Below are 22,121 nucleotides of genomic sequence, written 5' to 3' on the forward strand. Positions count from 1 at the left end.
GTAATGCTATCTGCATTCCACCCTCTCTGGGTTGTTGTAAAAAAATCATAGGGGAAGACATAGGTACAAAGCTGTCTAAGAGCTCTAAATTATTACCCCCATTCACACTGTTTGAGTAATCTAAACCCGTATTTGAGATAGAGCACATGGTGTGGTCTCCTTTCAAAACTGAAACTTCCCATACCTTGCTTGCTAACCTGTTTCTGTTAAGTGTAAACAAATGAGCCAGAGCTGACATTTGCTGAGAAAAATCTTGGTTTCCCTCACATAGATTGAGTCATATATTCAATATCACCTGGGATACAGCCAAAAGGAAGAATCCCTCTCTGTATCCTCCTACACAAAACACCCTGCCCCAGGTTAAGCAGTCTGCCATGTAAAACCATTCAGCAGGTCAGCAGCCATTTGCCCAGAGTTTCACTTCCTATACCCTTAGAAATGCTGATAGAGGCTACCAAGTGCATCTCACCAGGAAGGGTGGCCCTGGAGCCTGGCTTGACCTCAAAGGATCATTCTAAACACATAAGAAGGTCTTTATGTCTTTATGTGTTTTATGCTGCATCCTATATGCAGCTGCTTCTTGGGGACAGGCAGATCGAGGGGCTCCCTGAGTCACTAAACTGAGCAGAGCCCCCGAACCTAAGCGTGAGTCTGCATCTGCTCCACCAACACTCTCAGCATCAGCTCTGAGCCAAGGTCGCCTTCAGGAGCCAATGGGCAGAGGAAGGGGAGCTGCAAGGAGGAAGTGCTCCATAGGTGGGCACTTGGCTGTTGATCCAGTGACACCAAGGATGACGTAGGGAATGACGAAGGTTGGGGAATACAGGAGGACGGTGAGGCTGGCCGCGAGCCTCCAGAAGTCCAGTGCTCCAACACACACAGAGTCCCTGAGGGCTTCCAGAGCCCCTGGTTGAAAGACAACCCTACATCATGCCTCAGAGCCACAAGCAGAGATTTGAGGTGTTGCTATAGCAGCTCCAAACAGGGAAGGTTTGCCAGACTATTTCAGCAATAAATCTACCTTGAGTAAGTGATGAAAATAGCTGCAGGACCCTTTAAACCATCGACGAAAGATTTGTTCACTGTGCTGGAATCATCTGTTGACTCAGATCCTTCCTGGGGGTTGCACAGACAGGGTAAGTGCAGCTTGCTAAGCAGCCGTCCCACCGCAGAGGATCGTCTGAGTTTCTCTACAAGGAAACGACCAGTAGACAGCCCCAGAAATCAAGTGCTTCAGACTGAACATCTCAGTGACAACAGAGCAAAGCTGCAGGTCATCCCACCATCATCACACCTCGGTTATCCCCTAGCCCCTCACAGTTGACAAAGGGCTGTCACATGCATGATCTTATTTGAGCTCCAGACAACTCTGCAGGGAAGCAAGGGCAAGAAACCAGTATCCACATTTTACCGATGAGGAAACTGAGTCCAAGAAATGACTCAACCTTAAGCTCCTGACTCCCAGAACAGTCTGTTCCACTGAGCTGGCTGCCACTTCCATAGAGACACTACCAGAAATACAGAAATCAGGACAGCGGAGGAACAAGGGCCTTGATCAACACTGTTGCTCAGAAAAGCAAGAAGGGAGGTAGTTTGTAAGCAGCTAACAGCGTCATACTCGTATTTGGGCTTGCAAAGTTGACCCACTGTTCACCTTTGCAGGTCAGCAGGACCTGGATGAAGGGGAAGCTGGGGCTGGTGGACAAGTGGACCAGGGCTCTGTAGTCAAGGACCGTGGCATCCAGGGGACTTGCTTGCCACCACTCAAGAAGCAGCCCTGGCAGAAAGATGAAACCCAGACAGAGGTACCGTTTCTAATGGGGGTCCCCTTTCCCTGATGGCTCAGAGGGTAAAGAGTCTGCCTGCAATGTGGGAGACCCAGGTTCAATCCCTGGGTCGGGAAGATCCCCTAGAGGAAGAAATGGCAACCCACTGCAGTATTCTTGCCTGCAGAATCCCCATGGACAGAGGAGCCTGGCAGGCTACAGTCCATGGGGTCACAAAGAGCCGGACATGACTGAGCGACTTCACTTTCATTTTCTGTCATTGTTCTTCTTGACTTTGGAGATGATACTCTCTCCCGTCACCATTTCCTGGGGTCCTCCAGAGAAGAGAAAAGTGTTACTACTTTGAGCCTATTGATCCCTGATTTTCAAGGTGCAACTGGTAGAACCCTAGCACTGCAGATGCTCCATGGGAAAAAAAAAAATTGGGAAATGCTGTGCACCACATTCTCCTCCCAGAGAGGCACAGTGCACATTTGACCATGGACCATTTGAGAAGTTCTGTAGTAGAAGAGCTGGTTTAACTTTAACTTGTAGTTTTCCAATCTTACTTAACCACAGATCCTCCCTACACTCTTCACTCCATCTAGGCATCTCTAGTCATCTCTAGAAAAAAAGGGCTTTTGGTCTTAGAGTTGGAAAAGCCTTGTTTTGAGTCCTGTATCTTGCTAGCTGTGATGAGCATATCTAAGAAACTTAACTCTGAGCCTGAATTACCTCTTATGTAAAATAGAGCTGTTATCACACACACCTCTCAAGTTTGCTATGAGGATTAAATCAGTAAAAATGTAAAAATGCTTTTTAGGGACTTCCTTAGTGCTCCAGTGGCTAAGAAACTGTGCTCCCAATTCAGGGGGTCCAAGGTTCAACCACTGGTCAGGGAACTAAATCTCACACGCTGCAATTAGGAGTTCACATGGCACAGCTAAAACTCAGTGCAGCCAAAGGGAAAAAAATAAACTTTTGAACTCTAAGGCCTGTGTGTGTGTGTCTGTACAACAGAGAAGCATAGATAACGCATGCTCCTATCTTGAATAAACACACATGACTTACAAGAAGATCATGTGCCAATGAGATAGGAAAGGGGGAGAAGAGAAGTACCACCTAGTGGGAGGGAAGAGACATTTTATGATGGCTAAAAACAGTGATGCTAGCATGAATATACTTGATGCCACAGAACTATACGCTTAAAAATGATTAAAATGATACATTTATGTCATGTATATTTTACTGTGTTAAAGAAGTCTGCCAAAAAGAAAAGACAACGATACTAGAGCTCCATTTTGATTTTTAATTTTTTTTCAAGAAAGCAGTATACATCAGGCATGGCTAAATGTCATTCTTTCTATCACTAGCAATAAAACATTTTATGAATGTAATAAACAGCATTAGAGATCTGGCCACGATAACCATGTTTTTCTTCCCAGGCTGCTAAGAAGATTTCATCCTTGGAATCACAAGTCTAGCCACAAGGTCTGACTGTTAGAGGAACCGGCTCTGTTCCTTTGCAAAACCTGTTTTCAGGAATGCCTATCTGTCGTTCCCTAGGACACGTCAAAAGACAATCACCATTGTATCCACACTTCAAAAGAAAACCACCAAGAAAAAGCACAGCAAACCTCCAGGAGGACCCTCGGGCATGCCCTCTTCGATCACTCTTGGCTCCTGCATGACAAATCCCACACGACATTCTACTACGGAGGCACTTTCCCCAACAGGAAGGCAGACCTCAGCGGTAAGAAGCCGAATGCCTTGCTTGTTGATCTGGGTAAACCTGATCCTCCAGAGAACACTGAGCATGCTGAGTGTCTCTTCCTCATGCCACTCACCTTAGAAAATAACCACTGAAGTTCAGCCAGAGGTGGGAATGAGACTAGTCTTCAATCACACACATTCCACAATCAGACTGCCTGTGCTCAAATGACCCCCACTTACTAACTGTGACCTTGGGCAAGTTATTTAATCTCACTGAGGCTCCATTTTCTCATATGTGGAATGTGAATAATAATAATACCTCCATAAGGCTATTATGGACTTCCCTGTTTGCTCAGACAGTCAAGGATCTGCCTGCAATGCAGGAAACCTGAGTTTTCCAGGCAAATCCCCTGGAGAAGGGAATGGCAACCACTCCAGTATTCTTGCCTGGAGAATTCTGTGGACAGAGGAGCCTGGGAGGCTGCAGACCATGAGGTTGCAGAGAATTGGACATGACTGAGTGACTAACGTATTAACACTAAGGCTATTATGGGGATTCAGTTAATGCATGTAAAATACTTTGCACAATTCTCGTCCCACAGTCAGCACTTAACACATAGTAACTATTAAGATTATTATTAGTCTCTCCATCACCTGACTCAGCCATCAAGAACCCAACCCAGATCATGAGATTAGGGCTCCCTGAAGCTGCCTGAGCCACTGTGGCTCTCCAGGTGTCTCAGCATCTCCTTGCCTCTCTTCCCATTAACCCAAAGGTGATTAAAGTTGAAAGTCAACTCTTCATCCCCATGCCTGCAAGTAATAAGCTCTTGTTGCCATCCTATCTCTACAGACAAACAAGGGACTATGAAGCTGCACCAGGGCAGAAGCAGCCACTTGTTCAAGGAGCCTCCTGCTGAACGATGTCTTTTCCCTCCTGTAGCATCTGCTGCTGGCTCAGAAAAAAACATGCCTGGGGACATGAAGAAGAAAAAGGTGTGTGTGTGTGTGTGTGTGTGTGTGTGTGCGCGTGCGCACGCATGTGCACGCACATGCTTAAAAGATTAACCTCAGTCTAGGAACGAGGTGATTCAAAGAGATGTCTCCAAGAACTGGCTTTACTTGCTTTTGAGCTCACTGTGTGGAGTTGGACTAAAGGGGTAGTAATTCACTAAATGTTGAAAACAGTGAGTAAGAGGAATTTCAGCTGCCCTGCATTAAAGCAGATGGTGTTACCACACTGATGGCAATAGAACCCTTTACTCTGTTAAGGGGCTGAGGGTTATCTGTAAGCATGTAAGGACAGAATTTGAGTTTGTAAGCAGTTGACCCACTTCAAACTCAAAATGCTTGGAACCTGGCAATGGTTTTGCTTAACTGAGGGTCTGTCAGCTTCGAAAATGTAGGATAAATTTTGCAGGTTTATCAACCCCTTCAGAAGTTTCAGGTACATCTTCCTGAACTTGTGCTGAGCGGGACTGAGCAGGGGCTCTGGAATGTTCGGCCATCATGGCAGCTGTATGACTTGAGCGAGCGGTTCACCGCTGAGCTGCTCCTCCTCTGTGCACAGGGCTAATACCAGCCTCACAGGGCTGATGGAAGGATGAAAGGGAACGAAGCACTTATGTGAAAGTATCTTGTGTCCAATAGGGACCCACAACAACGTTAGTGGGATCCATGCCATCTGACGTGGCCCTGAGGAGCCGTGGGCACGCCAGCTGGCCCCAGTGCCAGCGAAGAGGTTGTTTTCCGTCTGTTCAGGATTTTCTCAGATTCTCTATGTCTAAGGTGATCTAAATCTTTCCATTCACACCAGAAGGACCTCTGGCTTTTCAGGTTCCTTTGGACCAGGAGTAAACAGCAGGCCTGACCTGCCAGGGTCACCCAAGCCCAAGGAAAGTCCTCAGTCTCACACGCAGATCATCCCAGAACTGAGCCAGGTTCAGAGGATAGGAATCCCTCCCATCAACCTATGTATACGATTTAGCAGAGGAAAGCAATATTTTCCACTATATTAAAACTCTGTAAATTTTTAATTACAATGGAGAAATTTAAGGCATAGCTTGTCAGCCATATCTCACACGAACCATTTAGAGTTTCCACATAGATTTCCCAATGCAAACCTTGTCAAACAAAATACAAAGGTCGGTATTCAGAAAAGGGCAGTTGGTGGGCAGCTGGCTCCTGGAGAGTGGAGATCTCTAGGAACAGAAAGATCCCATGTGCATGCATTGGGTTAATCATTTTCTTAACGTCTCAAAACTATACATATTACCCTGAATGTTGCTGGGTGAATTTCCTCCTCATTCAACTCTAAACACGTAGGATGCTTGTGTGTGTGTCTGATCTTTTTTTCTTTTTGAACACTAAAAAGTGAGAAACGTTTTTATTTTTCCTCCTGTGAAATTGAACTCCCTGAAACCCAGCACACATATACATTTCATAGAGCCGAGTTCATATATTAAAAGCTGCAAACTAAAAGGAAAAATTTTTAGCAACTTCTGAATAATTGGAAACAGGAAGCTCTAAGTACTAGCCCTAGTGCCTCTCTCTCCCCCCACCCCCACCGTGCATACATACGCCTATGTTTTGGAGCTTTGGGGACATAAAGGAAACTGGGTTAAAGCTGTGGTTGATCCTGACACACAGTGATTTTCTTTTTCTAGCTATCTTCATATTTCAGACGTGTGGAGACACCTAGGTATTCTGCTAGTGGCAAGATTCAGTATTAAACCCTAAGGACAGAACAGTCTTCTCTCAAAGAAATATTATAGAAATAAGCCTAGTTCCAAACACTATTGTAACTATGTATAATTAACTCATTTAATCCTCATGGCAATTTATGAGGTGGGCAGTATGATTACCCCCATTTTACAGAAGGAGAAATTGAGGCTTAGAGAGATTACACAAGGCAAGCAAATATGCAAATGTGTGTTCCTATTTCTGCCCTTTCTTACCTGAAAGGTTGCACAGTCCACAGTCTGAGCCTTGCCTTTTTCCCCATAATGACACAAGTCAAGATTTTTCCCTCTCCAGACATGGAAATAGCTCCAACATGTCAATCCGGCTGTTTCAGGGCTACAAGAGAAAGAAAGACTGCATATCCTCACAAAGGCTCTTGAAATTACCATGTTTATACTTCTCAGAGCAGTTGGAGACTGGGTTAATGGGGACATAACTTAGTTCCCACCAAGCAAAGCAGCCCCACTCTAGTGAGATGACCAGCTTCCAGGTTGGTCAGTTTTCCTTCTCAGCCCTGGATACAGAAGCAACATCACACCCAGCAGCTTCTGATGCTAGAGAGTCAATAAGATACCATATCATTTATCCCTTGCAGGCAGCAGGATTTAGATACCTGCCATATTGGGGTCTGTTTGTTTTTACATTTTCTCCAGGCACCTAAAGCTTTGAAATTACCTCTTATCTCAGAAGAACCACCCAGAGTTCTGGACCCCCTGAGGAGTCAACTTAAAGCCAGTGAGCCCCCAGCAGAGCTCTTCATCTTCCCTGTGGAGATTCATTATCATAGCCAACACCCGCCAAAAGGCAAGGCACAAAGAAGAGGTGGGTCCTTGTGAACGGGTCTCCTGAGGGAATGAGGCAAGCCAGGAAGGACTGGAGTGTGGGACCCACTCATGCAGCCCTCTCCTAAATCACGGCTGACCCTCTCCAGGGTCACCCCCTTATGAGAACTTTTTTAAAAAGAAACAAAAAGGATAAATCTGCAAATAGGTCTCTACTGGTCATATTCAACTCAGTTTTTAAAATATGCATTGAGTCCTTCATTAAGCAGGGCATTTTGCTAAACTGTGGAAGAAAATGGCAGTCAGCCATACACATAAATAAGTCCAGGGCACCATAGATGTTATAAAGGTGCAAGGATTTTCAGGCAGTTTACAACAAGTAAATGCCATATATAACTGAAATTGAAAAAATAAAAATCTGGTTAAAAAGAGTAGAGAAATAAATTTTATCAGACATCTGCAATGAATTCATTGCCTTTGATAAGCACTGGATTTAGATGAGCTAGCTACCTGGCAGCCAGGATAAAAAGGATATTTGGATCTTTGGATTTTAGTTTTATGAAAGATCAAAGTTTGTCTGAAGAGCCACTTTTCCTGATTTTTTGTAGTTTATTTTATTGAAGTATAGTTGATTTATAATATTGTGTTAATTTCTACTGTACAGCAAAGCGATTCAGTTATATGTATATATATACAGTATATATAGAGAGAGACATTCTTTTTCACATTCTTTTCCATTATGGTTTATCACAGGATATGGACTGCAGTTCCCTGTGCCTTACAGTAGGATCTTGTTGTGTGTTCATTCTATATATTCCGGTTTGCATCTGCTAACTCCAGACTCCCACTCCATCCCTACCCAACCCCTTGTCCCCCTTGGCAACCATCAGTCATTCTCTATGTCTCTGAGTCTGTTCCATTTTCCTGATTGTGAATTAGGTAACATTATTATGTAACTTAGATGATTTCTACAATCCTTGTCAGGAAAGAGATTTTGAGCTTCTAAGCAAAGTGCTAAGAGAGTCCAAGTAAGGAGAGATCAATTCCAACCTAAGACTTAGAAAGAGGCTTCTGAGTGACCACTCAGTTCACCCTGCACACAAGCAGAAATTCTTTCTGATCTTCCCAAGCCATTCCACAACACCCTGGCCAAAGACACATTATTGCCCCTGGGAATTTTCTGGGCAGCCTGAGGCAAAAGGCAACTCTCTAAACAGCTGACTCCAATTTTGAAAAGTCCTAGTTCTGAGCTTTCTAGAAACTTCAGAAAAACTGCCACTGATTTCTGAGTTTTCACTCTCCAGCTGTTTGGAATTCTCACTATGAAGAATATCATAACTGTTAAGCTTAAAAGACTGTCAATGGAAGGATGCATAAAGGAACTTTCTGACATGATGAAAATGTTCTAAATCTTAGTTGGTTGCATGGATATATACATTTATCAAAACTCACTGAACTGTTTACTTAGGATCTGCTTGCTTTCACTATATGTAGATTTTACCTTTCCAAAAAATTATGTAGCTCCTTAAAACACACACACACAGTATTACAGTATTTTTAAATGCAGGGTTTTTAAAATTATTATTCAGGTCTAATGAGGCCAGTATATCAGGAGACACTTGCCAGTGAAAAGATAGTCTGTTACTCACAGTTCCCAAGAGCAGAGGGCATGCCATGTCCCACAGGGCCACATGGAAAGAACCAGGGTCAGTTAGGAGGCAGAAGTGCTGGCAGGGGGCACAGTGTGTGTGAGGAGGGGAGGGCGGATGGGGGGTGTACAGGGAATGGGCAAGAGTTTTTATTCCATTTTTGGCAGGAAGAAATGGCCAAAGCAGGGCAAGCAGGCTAAGCAAGTTTGGCATTGGCTAGTTGGAATAACTTGGGCAGACTCTGTGCATCAGGGCTGTCCCTGGTTGTTGGATACCTGGCCCTGGGGTCATAAAGGCAGGGTGATAGTGGCCTGGCAGGGACAGGGAGGCCTGGCATGCTGCAGTCCATGGGGCTGCAAAGAGTCAGACACGACTTGGCGACTAACCAACAACAACAGAGGGTCCTAGAAGTGTAAGAGCTGTTTAAAGGAGGTCATGCCTGGGGAGCAGCGGGAGGGGCTCTAGACTGGTTAGTTGCCGTATGAAATATGCACTTGCCTTTACTGTCTCAAGGGCCTGGCTAGCCCTGGGAGAGACAGTCTCCCCAGGGTCAGTAAAGTCCCAGAAGTCAAAACACTAGAATAAAAAGACATGCTCACTGACTCACTTTGCTGTACACCTGAAACTAACACAGCACTGTAAATCAACTATACTCCAATTTTTAAAAGAACATGCCTAAGGCACATAAAGACAGGACTATCAGCAGGATTCAGTTGAATCCTGATTATCTTCCATGATGACCCTGGAAGGAAGGTCACAAGGACATCATGCACCAGATTCTTAAAGCTATTAGATCCATTGAGCTTGCCAACACACTGCCAAATGAAAACCAGGAATAAAATACAGAGAAAGTGAATCCATTGAGTTCTTCCTTCTTGTGTATGTCTGTGAGGACTCTTTCAATAACAAGTGTTAGAAGGCTAACTCAAACGCTCTTAAGCGAAAAAAAGAAATGTATTCACTCATGTAATTGGATAGTACAAGGATCAGCCAACTCCAGGCTGAACTGGATCCAGGTTTCAGAAAATGTCCTCTGGACACTATTTGTCCGAGTCTCTCAGCTCTGTTAATCTTTCCTCTCAAGTAGGTTATCCCCATGTAAAGATGGCCTCTTGCAAATCCATGATAGCTTGTTAATCCCAGTAGAATGGATATACCTCTTAAAAGCTCTTGAAAAAAGTACCAAAATTGCCTCTGATTGGCCAGGCTTGGGCTCTGTGTCCTCCCTGGACTCAATCACTGTGGCTATGACAGTGAGATGCTCTCATAGCCAGGCTTCAGTCACATGCCCGTCCCTGGAGTCAGAGAACAGACCACCCAAAACCACATGGAGTGAGTGACAAAGAGATGGGTCCCCAAAAAGAAGAGACAGGGACTTCCCTGGCAGTCCAGTGGTTAAGACTCTATTCTTCCAATGTAGGAAGTGCAGGCTTGATCCCTGGTCAGGGAACTAAGATCCCCCATGCTGTACCCCCAAAAAAATTTTTTTAAAGGCTGAATGTTTGAGAATTTCCTGGTGAGCCAGTGGTTAGGACTCTGTGCTTCCACTGCTGGGAGCATGGGTTCAATCCCTTCTTGGGGGATTAAGAAAAATAAATAAAATAAAAAGCATTAAAAAAAAAAAAAACAGATTTTTTTAAAAAAAGAAGAAAAGACAGCTGGCAAAACCCACAGATGTCCAGCACAACTTGGCTTTCTCTCTGTCTCCTAGGTGCTCCACAGCCTGAGTCAGCACCAGAAACAGAAGAGTACACGTCGTCATGGAGACCTCCCCTGAAGCAGGTGTCCCTAAGGGGGTCAAGGGCGTTAAGAGTGCATCTCCCAATGGACACAGACAGGGACACACTCTCGCCTCAAGGTAGCTACTCCTTCCCTCCAGCATCCCACAGGATCCTGCTCCAGAGGAGAGCAAGGCAAGACATGTCAGGGTCCCCAGCCACGAAAAACGAGGCTAGAAGGGACAAAGCTCCTCCCCAGCTACTTGAAGGTACTTCTGCTCAGACAGCAGCTGCCATAATCAAAGTGCCATAGTGAAAACAACTTCGTATCTAGCTCACTAGTGACTAATGAAACCCCCTAAGAATATATTCTATGGGCTTCCCCGGTGTCACTAGTGGTAAAGAACCTGCCTGCCGATGCAGGAGACATAAGAGACGTGAGTTTGAGCCCTCTGTCGGGAAGATCCCCTGGAGAAGGAAATGGTAACCCACTCCAGTATTCTTGCCTGGAGAATCCCATGGACGGAGGAATCTGGTAGGCTACAGTCCATGGGGCTGCAAAGAGTCAGACACGACTGAAGAGACTTAGCACACAAGAATATATTCTGATTGCAGATGTAAAACAGCACCAAATTACTAAACATTTACTGCACACTCTAGTTTCTATCTTTTTAACCTAATCTACTTAGAAATATGTGTTTATTCAATAAAAGTTCATAATATCAATAAAAGTCTTCATTTTTTTTCAAAACATCATATGAACATCTGAAATTATGTATATATCAAAGTGTATATTTTTAGGTGTGGATAGATTGGAAATAATGGGCCATATTTAGAAAGCTCTTCACTTTTAGAAAACAACCTCCTTCCCCAAGGGCAAGATGACAGGATCACAGATGCTAGGTAATCTCTGACTGGTGGTAATCAGAAGTAGAAGGAGGCACATTAATATTTAAGTTCCTCCTCAGTGCCAGGCACGCTCCTCAATTTTTAACACCTCTCATCTCATTTGCTCCTCACAACAGTCCTACCCTTGTTTCACAGATCAGAAATCTGAAGCCCTGGGAGATGAGGAACTTGTCTGAGGTCACGCAATTACAAGTGGCCTCACTGGGCTCAGAGCTGCCTTCCAGTCTCAGAACCTGTACTCTTATTCATCAAACTGCACTGCCTCTCAGAACAAACAAAGCAATGAACCCAGGTCACGACATTCTTGACACATTTCAGTTTTGAGAATGGTCCTTCGATTTTTCTGTGTATTATTATATATATTATTTTATTTTGTCATTTTAGATATTAAAACAGTAATAGTATATAGGTAGTTTCTTTATTTTTAATTTTCAACTTCATTTTTTTAATGGAGTATAATTGCTTTACAATGTTGTGTTAGTTTCTGCTGCACAAATGAAGTGAATCAACTATATGTATACATATATCCCCTCCCTCTTGGACCTCCTTCCCATCCCCTCATCCTGCCCCTCTGGAGCACCGAGCTGAGCTTCCTGTACTTTAGCAGGTTCCCACTAGCTATTTCAGTTCATGGAACTCAAAATCAAAAAAGCAAACAACCCAATCAAAAACTGAACAGAAGACTTAAAAAGACATCTCTCCAAAGATACACAGATGGTTAAGAGGCACATGGAAAGATGCTCAACATCACTAATTATTAGGGAAATGCAAATCCTTTGATTTTTGAGGCAGGGGCTTGTTTACCATATTTCTTAAGCGAGAGTTAATCGTCCTAAAGAATTTGAAGTTGTTTGTAAAAAATCCAAACATGGCAAGGGTCACTCTGTGAGTAGACAGGGAAGAAAGCAGATCCTCCCTGTGCACCACAACGTTCAAGGCACAGCCTGAGCCACCAGGATGGATGGCAACACCAGGGAATTTTGTCTTCTGTGCTGCTCACCTCACCAGCCCTCCACTTGTTTTGAGCTGCTGTGTCCACTGGGGACAGAGGATCTAGAACTTGTCCATCCTCTAGATCTACGAGGATCTACTACCCTGCCAGAAGGAAGTTGGCTAAGAAGTCCCTGATCTCTTGATTAGTTAATATGTTAGTTCAGTGTGTAACTCAACCGGGTAGCAGATGCATTAAAAAAAAAAAAAAAAAAAAAAGGATGTGGGGGTTCAAACAGGCAAGATTTCCATGGGAATCTTTCTCATCCAAGGGTCCCTGAGGCAAAGGTGTTTAAAACTAGTAAGTGAGACTATCCCACTGTCCAGAGGTTGCACAGACCCGTTTACTTGCCTAGCCCTGGATTGTTTCACTTCTCATATCATAAAAATGAAGCCAGATTTTATGTATGCACATACACACATACATATTTTATTTTATTGCTGAACCATCTGAGACTTAACTGCAGACTTTGTACATTTCATCCCTTATCAGCATATGTCTCCCAAGAGCAAGGATGTTCTTCATAATCACAGTGCAATTATCACATTCAAAAATATTAACATTGATGTCATACTGTTTTCTAATATATAGTCCACATTCCAATTTCTCTAATTATACCAGTAACATTTCTTATAGCTGTTTTCTTCCCAATCAATCCAGGATTCAACTCAGAATCATGCATTGTATTTAACTGTCACATCTCTTGAGCATATTTTTCTCTAGAACACTTTCGCAGTCTCATTTTTCATGACACTGACATCTTTGAAGAGGATAGGCTAAGCTGCTTTACAGAATTATCCTCAATTTAGGTTTGTCTGTTTCCTCATAATTAGATGCAGATCAAACATTTTGGACAAGTATACTAAGTTGGTTATGTGCTCTTCCCAGGGCATTACATCAAGGGACATAAATATGCCTTTATATTTATCCCATTAGTTATAATTTGCTCCATTATAGGTGATGTTAAACTTCTTCATTTGGTTAAAGATGTGTCTGCTAGGTTTATCCATTGTAAAGACACTTTTCCCTTTCTAAGAAGTGGCTTATGGTACTTTGAGGCTGTGTGTGAAGCCAGCTTTTCTATACAAACAGCAAGAGTACATTGAACATGAAATAAAGACCACTCTCTCTGAGATTACGACAAGGTCTCAATCACTTTTAGATTACTGGGTTTTACCCTCTCTAGAGTAGTCCCTGCTGACTTTAAGAAAGAATAAAAGAGAGAGAGATGGAGGCCAGGATGTGCTCTGTGGAGTGTTATCATCCATGCTGTTACCGTCTATCATCTGGAAGGGGCTGCTGTGTGCTTTATGACCCAGAGGGGCCATGTGATCACTGGTCGGCTTAGGAAAATTGCTTTGTGGTTGGAACTCTGTAACCAGTAGTCCCATGAGCTTGAAGGCTGGGTCTCCCCAGTTAGGGAAGGACCTGGCAGCCTCCCTTGCCTTTCTTCTATCTCAGGAGTCCATCAGCAGGACAAGAATAAGAACAACCACTGTTCGGCTTCTCCCAGTTCTTAGAGGTTCCCCCAAGGAAGGGTCAAAAGTAATCCCGCCTTGGCTATGGGAGATACCTGGCCTCTGCTCCTTAGCAGGGCTGGAAAAAAGAGAGACCAATGTGAGAATGTGGGGAATAACCAATTCTAGACACCAGGAGCCATCACTCGGAGAGTTAGCAAAGAGGTTCCCTCTGCTTCTTGCTGATCCTGATTCTTACTCATGCTTTTTCTCCTTTTGCTTTTGAAGAGGATGTTGCTCCGCCCCAGAAGGGGACCTCGTCACCGTCCCTGAGGAAAGGAAAGAAAAGTCCAGAGAGCCAGAGAGGCCCAGACAGCCCCAGGACATCAGGCCGCAGCAGCCCCACAGGCCCCCCATGTGAGAGACCAGCTGGGGGGGCACTTCCAGCAGCAGGACAAGGTAATCACTTATGGGGTAGATGCACCCCTTTGGCTTGTCTGTGACTCTGGGCTCACTTTAGTCATCTTCCAGGGCCACACATAAGCTGTCTGAAAGCCACCCCACTGAAGAAGGGAAATCAGCAGTGTTTCCGACCATGTCAGTGGGATTAACGCTCACCATGCTTATTCCTCAAGAGTCAGTCCATGTTTTTAAAAAGGGTTTTCTGCACCAGCTCACACTGCCAAGCTGTTCTGTGCTTCCCTCCCTCCTGGCAGCACCCATGATGAGGCGGCTCCCTGCGCTCATCACAGAGACTCCCTACTGGGTTTACGGGGCATTCTCCACGCCAAGCCATAACCCTGCCTGCCGGGGGACCTGGCTAAGGGGAAGAGTCCCCAGGAAGGAATCACCCTCCCCAGCCCGGGGAGCTGGGGTCCCAGCTCACAGAGCCCAGCCCTGTGAACAGAGAGGACTCCAGATCTCTTCTGAAGGGTGAAGCAGGCAGGACCACACCCTCGGTGCTTTAGCCCCACTCGGAGTTCTCATCCTTAAGAGCCAACAGATCAGGAGGAGACAGTGCAGTGATAGCTTCTGTGGGGGCAGCGCACAAAGCAAAAATTGCTTAGAGTCCAAATCACCCCTGAAAATCCCTTAGGGAGGGTCCAAGCTGGAGACCTACGAACCCACAAACTTCTAGAAAGTGCAGCTCAACCAGCTGTTCCTCCTTCATCGGAGGATGGGCAACTTTCTCAGGTTGAGCAGCAGATGAAGGAGATGGAGTATGTTTGGTGAAGAAAATGCCTCTGTTAACAGTAGAGCCTCACTCGGGGCTTCCAGAAGCTCACACTCAGAGAGGAACATGGCAACTGAGAGCCACCAAGAAACAACAGGCACCACCACTTTCGTCCCATCCCACACTCACTCAGGGACAGACACCTCGCTGTTCAAACCTTGCTTGCTCTTGCTCCCCCTGCCTCAAACCCAGCGTGTATATTTGAAGCCTTGTGAGCATAAATTCAATACATGGATCAATAACCCCATTATGTGCTTGCATCTTCTCTGTTTAAGGCTGAAATGGTCAAAATCAAATCCTGTCTCCCCCTCCTCCACCTCTGTTCTTTCACCAAAGAAACTTCCCAACTGTTTCAAGGTGGAACCTTTTTCTTACAATTCCCTCCCTTTTATATTTGCAGGGCAATGATGCTCTCTTAATTTGGAGCTAATTACCTAAACTTTAGGTACCATAATGTCACCACCAAGGGTATTCCTACGAGGTTTCATTACCCAGGACAAATCACACCAAACACACAGACAGACAGACACACACACACCCTCCTAATTGGACACCCTTACAAAAGGAGAATCTGATTAGAATAAACAACAGGGCTGTGACTATGAGAGAAGTGTGGCCTGAAGCCTCAAGTGCATAGGTTGAGTGTGTGTAAATGAATGTGTGTACGAGGGCACATGTGTGTCTGATGGCATGCGTGTGCTTATATAGCTATGTGAGTGCATGTGTGTACTCGTGTGCTCACGTGTGTATGTGTGATTAAGCAGGCATGCAGGTTTGCCTGTGCTTGTGTTGCTGTGCATCCCTGTCTGTGCACACACACCTACATGTGTGTGCATGTATGCTATGTGTATGGGTACATGTGCATGCACACCTCGGTGTAAGTACGTGTGAGTGTGTGTTCCTGTGTGTGTCAGGCCTCAGTGTATGTGTATAAACACACACTTGTAAGCATCCACTGTGATTGACTGCCAGCTCTTCTCCTGACCCCTTTGCCTTGGAAATGGGGAAAGTCAAGTCAAAGAAACATCTTCAACTAAGCAACGGGGAGAAATACAGTTTTCTTCTCCTCCCTGGCCCGAGCCCCTGGAGTCACTAAGAGCGGCCACACTTGACCGTCAGGGCACAGCTATGCTGCTGAGTAGGGCACAAAGGCACAAGGCAGAGCAGGAAGCAGAGGCTGGAGGCTCTGAGACCTGCGCCGAGGCTCTGGGCTGCACACGTGCTTGAAGGACACGGCTTCATTTCCTTCGCACAAGATGCCCCTACCAGCCTCACCTTGTCCCTGCAGGGATGCCTGAAACCAAAGGACCCTTCTTTTCTAGACCTCACGGAAGCCATGGCATAGGCAAGTGGCAGCCCCACCCCATTCATCCCACACTAACTTTAGACAATGGGGCCCAAACATGGCGCAGCTCTGGAGAACCCCAGGAGGGAGAGGGCAGCGAGCTCCTGAGCACACCCTCCAGCAGCTCCCCGCTGGGGAGAGCAGGCTACATTCGGCCTCCCTCCCCTGCTCTAGTGCTAACACTCACTGCCGGTGCCTGTGCTTATTTTCAAGAAAAATCTGGAGACCCTACATTGGGACACTTCTTGCAAGGTCCAGGTGGAGAAAACATCTGCCTGTCCCTCCCAGGGCCCACCCACACCCAGGAGCTTCCGTCACGGGAAGGTAAGATGAGACAGCCCAGGTCAGCCCTGTTTCCTTGGGGGAAGATTCTACCTGCAGCTTCCAAAACTTCCCAGCAGCAGAGACATCATTAAAAACAGACGCAAGTCAGCCAGTTTCTCTCCTCTGGCTGACACAGAGGTGCTTCTGTAGTTCAGACACAATAACCCAATGTTTGCTTAACAAGTTCGCTCTTGCATCAGGAGAGAGACGTTCCTGTGGAATGGCTCGGAGGAGGCCTAATGTGCTGTGCTGATGCCTCGATGAGGATGATAAAGCCCTCTTGGTATTTGCCCAAACTAAACACCATCTTTTCTCTTCTTTCCAACCACCCTCCAGAGGTGGAGGTGGCTAATTGGTAATCCAATCAGGTCTCCTTGTAATGAGCGTTGGTTCACTGCTGCAAATCATCTGGCTCCTGACAGATAGCAAGGCAGTTTCCAAAAACCCTTCTGGCAATGTTCACTTTTTGGAAAAGGGATGTTGGCTCTGAGCAATAACCATCTTGCAAAGGGAAAAAAAAAAAAAATGAAGTCAGAGGGTGATGAGTGTCAACCACCCAGGAACCTTGATGATATGTATGCATGAGTCGTACAGCCATCAGGCCTCTTGATGAGGAAGATTAAAATCTGCACTTGTTTCATGGGTGATGTCATGACTGCATCAATAAAAAGAGCATGGACTCAGAGCCAGGAGATTTGAGTAACCCTGGCTGGTCCTCTGTATTTTCAGGTGACTTTGGGTCCAGTCCTTCCTTGTGTCCAAGGCCCCTCATCCCATTGAAATAAGGGGATGGACTCTGCCACCTGCAGCTATTGGTTATTACTTCATTTTGTGTGTTGTGTCTGTTGCTGTGGAAGTAGCCACTTAGTATTAATACACGGATTTCTAGAAACAAGAATGCATTCATTCCAAATTCAGCATTTAAGAATTTCCATCACCACTTAGTCTGTCCCATGATACAAGCATAAAAATAACTTGGTTCTGAACTAAAGGAAGCAGGAGTTAGACAGGTGGAGGTCAGTGTCAGTGCCACCCAGCTGGTACAACAGCCGGAACGCAAACACGATTCTGTTCATCTGCTGCACATTTGTCCACTCTCTTCCAAGAGAAATAGCCCTCCTTCGGGCAAAGCAAAAGCCAGAAGCAAAAGGGAACATCTTCAAGTTACATATTTAAGTGTGTTGTCACATTGTCAATATCATATTTCAGTCATTTTGGTGTCCCTGGCACTTAGCGCGGTCCCTGACACCAGTGTCACAGGATCACAGCAAATGTTTACTGAAAAAATCTTTCAATGATTGCCACACAAAAGAAAGAAAGAGAGAGAGAAATGAAATCTATGCTGAATAAATCAAGACTTGCTCTGAGCAATAACCATCTCGCATAAGGAAAAAAAAAAATTTACTATCTTGTCCTACTCCACTGAACAATGTATTTAATCCTACTTGCCTCTCAAACCTACAGACATCCACTGTGAGCTAGCTAGATAATGAACAAATGAATCATCAGTCCATCAGTCAGTCAGTCCCTGGCCTCTCCCTACTCTCTATCCCATCCTCCATATACTGCAGGCTGGTGGACCTGCAGTCTTGATGGTGACTGGATAGGGCCCAGGGTGATGGATGAAACCCTTAAACCCACATTTCCCACAAGCGCCCGTAGAACAGGTCCAGCTCTCTAAGAGTCTCTGCTAATGGGAAAGCCTTGTTGTTTTGTTTTGAAAAGCAGTATACTGGAAAAAAATTTCAATTCCTGCAAAGGATTTGCTCCAACCACACCAAATTCTTTGCAGCTGTTTGTTCACATTCATCTTGATCACCATCCCCATCCCACTCTTCCAATCTCACCTCCCACTATATTCAGGCCCACCCTTTTCTCATATGTCCAGTGACTCAAACATTCAGTCTCCCTTCTCTTGTCTCCCAGCCTTGCCTAAACTGCCCTCAAATATTTAGAATCGTTTTAAGTTCCAGGGGAAGGCTCATCATTTCTGGGATATCGTCCTAAATAAATCCTCCTCAACTCACTGAACTGCCCCAGTGAAGCCTCAGTCCATTTCTCTCTCTCAACCCCACTTTTTTGATTACTGCATTTATCTACATCTGTTTTTCCTTTGAGCTCCCAAATATATTAGAAGAGTCCTAGAGAACTTCTTATCTTTATCATATGTCCAAGAAATGCATGTTGATTGACGCAATACCCCAGGTGCCACAAAGGAAAGTTTTTGGAGATCATAGTTGTTGTTTTTTAATTTAAAAAAAAAAAAAAAAAAAGCCTTGGGTAAAAGTGGGAATATGATCTGTCTGATCTTTCTGAAACTTTCAGACTCTGTCAACATCTATTTGGAAATAAATTCTTAAGCAATTAGATCATGATATCTTGCTTTCAGATAGCATAGGGAAATAAGTATAAACCTTCAGAAGAAGGAAAAAAAAAGATGTGAAGACTTGAGCTGGAATTTGACCCTCTTGGTCATGTTGAGATGTTGCTACACTTAGAAAATTCAAAGGCTTAAGAAAGGAAATTTTAACTTGGAAGGATACAAGTCAAAACATTGGATATTCACTTCAAGTTGCTTATCCTTGATTCAAATCCTTCATTTATTCCCCTAGTCACAATGCCAGCAATAGATGTTTTCTTTTAGAAGATCTTTAATTGAGTTCTTTATTGCAAGAAGTTCAAGGATCTCTGTGCCCATGATTCAGTATGGGACTCCAAGCCCCATGCAAATTTAAATTCTTCATCTCTTTCAGAGTTTTCAGTTAACACTTTCTCTTGTCCTAAATGGATTTTCACCCCCAAATCATGTCTTGGTTTTTGGTCATTTAATTAGCATCTTTCTCTCTTGCAGCTCTTTCTTGGTGTGGTGGTTTTAAAATATGTCTACAAATTCTTTGACACTTGTTTCTTCAAAAGGGGGAGCCCAATTTTCCTCCCTTTGAGTGTGGGCTGGACATAGAGTCTCATTTCTGATAAACTGAAGTGATGGTGTGTGACTTCTGAGACATGAGCTACCATGAGAGGAGATAGTCATGCCCCAATGAAACTTCCAGATGACTATATCCCTGGTTGACACTGTACTGAAGCCTCACAAAAGACTGTACCAGAATCACAGCCTAAGAGTTTCCCAGATTCTCATAGCAACTGTGTGAGATATAATAAAGGCTTACTATATCACTAAATATAGTAAGTCACTAGATTTGGGGATAATTTGTTTTCATAATAGATTATATACTAGCGCCATTTCCTGATGGTCTGCAATTTGGTAAACAGAAAGAAGGGTTCAAGAATATCCCAGTTACTCTCAAAACACTGATTATATGAAGGCAAATATTATATAAAGGCAAAGTGATTGACTTTCTCTGTGTTCTCCCCGTTTGTCCTTTGTAATAAGGTTGGTTGTTGGGACTCATGGATAAAAGGATCCTTCCACATTGGTAGGATATTTGACAAAATGCACTTTTCCCTGAGTAGCCTATCTCTTAGCAGCTGTTGCTTTAGCAAAGATGCCTGGAGATTTGAAAGTGGAGAAGTCCGTTAGATGAGACAGCATGAAGAAGAAAGAATTCTGGACTAAATGTCCAAAGTCTTGGGTTTTATCCACAGCTCTATCACCCTGATTTCTGTGATCATTGCAAGTGAATTCACTGCTTTGGCACTCAGCTTCTCTGTATGGAAAAAGAGGAACTGGAATTCATTCCAGTTCTCCCAGTGTATGTCCCATAGAAATTCAAGTCCTCGGAAGGCTAGCAGGCATTCTGTTTTTAAAAAAAAATTCTGAGACTAAATAAGTTGGAGACCAGTCGGCCAAAATGAAGCAGATTCCTCCCTGCCGGAGCCTCTACTATGTTAATATGGGTTATGGCTCCTCAAGATGAGAATATGCAGTGTTTCCCAAACTTATTTGACCATTGAATTCTTTCTTGTTTGAGTAAAGTGTCATGCGCATCTAACTAGTTTGGAACACACTTTGGAAAATGCTAAACTGATGATTTCTAAGGTTCTTTCCAGCTATGATGCTGTATGTTAGTAAATAACCCCATTTCCCAAGGAGACTCTCTCCATAAAGGAGTTCTGTTGTCTAAATCCTGAAGCAGGATATCAGCTATTCAATAATTCATGATTGTTCTTGTTTTCATTTCCCAAACCTCATTCTGAATCCACAATCCTTCCATCTCCATGTAAAAAGGAAGGTGGAGGAAACCTGGGTGGTGATAAGACCCTTTTGCCCAGTCAGTGTTTGTTAATAAGCAATCGTGTTGGTGGATTTAGCAGATCTCAGATGTTGAAATAAAGGAAAACGTGGTTGGATATGGTCATTTAGCACCCAACAGTTCCTTCCAGGGAACCTTCCTGTACTCTGGAGGCTGGCAGGCTGAAAACCACATTTCCCAGATAACCTTTGCAGTGAGGGAGACTGAATGCAAATGTGTGTGTGTGTTAGTCACTCAGTCATGTCTGAATCTTTGCAACTCCATGGAATGTAGCTCACCAAGCTCCTCTGTCCATGGAATTCTCCAGGCAAGAACACTGGAGTGGGTTGCCATTCCCTTCTGCAGGGAATCTTCCTGACCCAGGGATCAAACCCAGGTCTCCCACATTTCAGGCTGATTGTTTACCATCTGAGCCACCAGGGAAGCCCTGAATGCAAATTAGGTTCTGCCAAATAGATGCACTTGCATGAGGCTTGAAGGGCAGAAATGAGGTAGAGGCACTTTGGCTACTTAATGCCGGCAAGCCAGCTGGTGAAGACTTGGTATCAAGAGGCAGCTGCTGCAGCAACTTTGGAAACACCAAGTTTTCTGTAGCAGCTTCATTTCCTCTTAAAATACTTTGGTGGTTTCTGTTCTCTACTGAGTCCTGACCCATATACTCTCCTCCTCTTGCAGAAATCATGGGCAGTTCCCAGGAGGCCAGGTGTGGGGCTAATTTGGGTCTGTCCCATGGACCACAGGGCAGTGATCACTGGGTTTGTTAGGACTTCAGAGCGAAGCGGAGTTCCTTCCCTCACCGCAGTGAACCCAGCACAGCCTCAGCAGCCCACGCTGGACGGTGCTCTGCTGGCCACCTGCAGAGCGCCACTGAAAACCTCTGGGCGGTCTCCTCTCCTTTGACAGAAACCTCTCATGCTTTCTCTAAGTACAAAGACTCCCCTCCCTCGTATTTGGCTGAAAATGTGATATTATCACCACTTTATGCCTTCCAGAGAAGAAAAATATTAAAAATAACAGTTCTTTCTGAATCTGCTGGAAATTCTCTTTTTTGAGAAGAAATTCAATATGAAGTGTTGAAGAATACTTAATTCCTCTTTATTTTTTGCATATGTACTTATATTTTTCTCTCAGAGCCTGTGAGGCTGTAAATTCTACTCCCCTCACAATTTTTCATAGAACTTTAGGGAATGTAGGCATCACGTTCATCAGCGTGTAAGTAGGGGATGCATTTTATCAAACAGATTTTTCTGGGGATACCTATAGATAAAACAGAAGCA

The 22,121-nt window shown here is 44.4% G+C and overlaps 1 protein-coding gene across 5 annotated transcripts in view; it reads left to right on the forward strand.

Annotated features, from left to right (window-relative positions):
• KIAA2012 overlaps positions 1 to 22,121 on the forward strand; it is a 126,295-nt gene that overhangs the window by 20,913 nt on the left and 83,261 nt on the right. For 3 of the 5 annotated variants that reach the window (XM_005202670.5, XM_010802194.4, XM_005202669.5), the window contains exons 5-11: positions 1,663 to 1,805; positions 3,333 to 3,519; positions 4,333 to 4,475; positions 6,875 to 7,043; positions 10,364 to 10,510; positions 14,016 to 14,186; positions 16,520 to 16,630. In XM_005202670.5, the coding sequence (XP_005202727.1) occupies positions 1,663 to 1,805; positions 3,333 to 3,519; positions 4,333 to 4,475; positions 6,875 to 7,043; positions 10,364 to 10,510; positions 14,016 to 14,186; positions 16,520 to 16,630 (1,071 nt within the window). 5 annotated transcript variants of the gene reach the window in all.

Source organism: Bos taurus, chromosome 2 (genome assembly GCF_002263795.3).
Source record: "Bos taurus isolate L1 Dominette 01449 registration number 42190680 breed Hereford chromosome 2, ARS-UCD2.0, whole genome shotgun sequence".
Lineage (NCBI taxonomy): Eukaryota > Metazoa > Chordata > Mammalia > Artiodactyla > Bovidae > Bos > Bos taurus.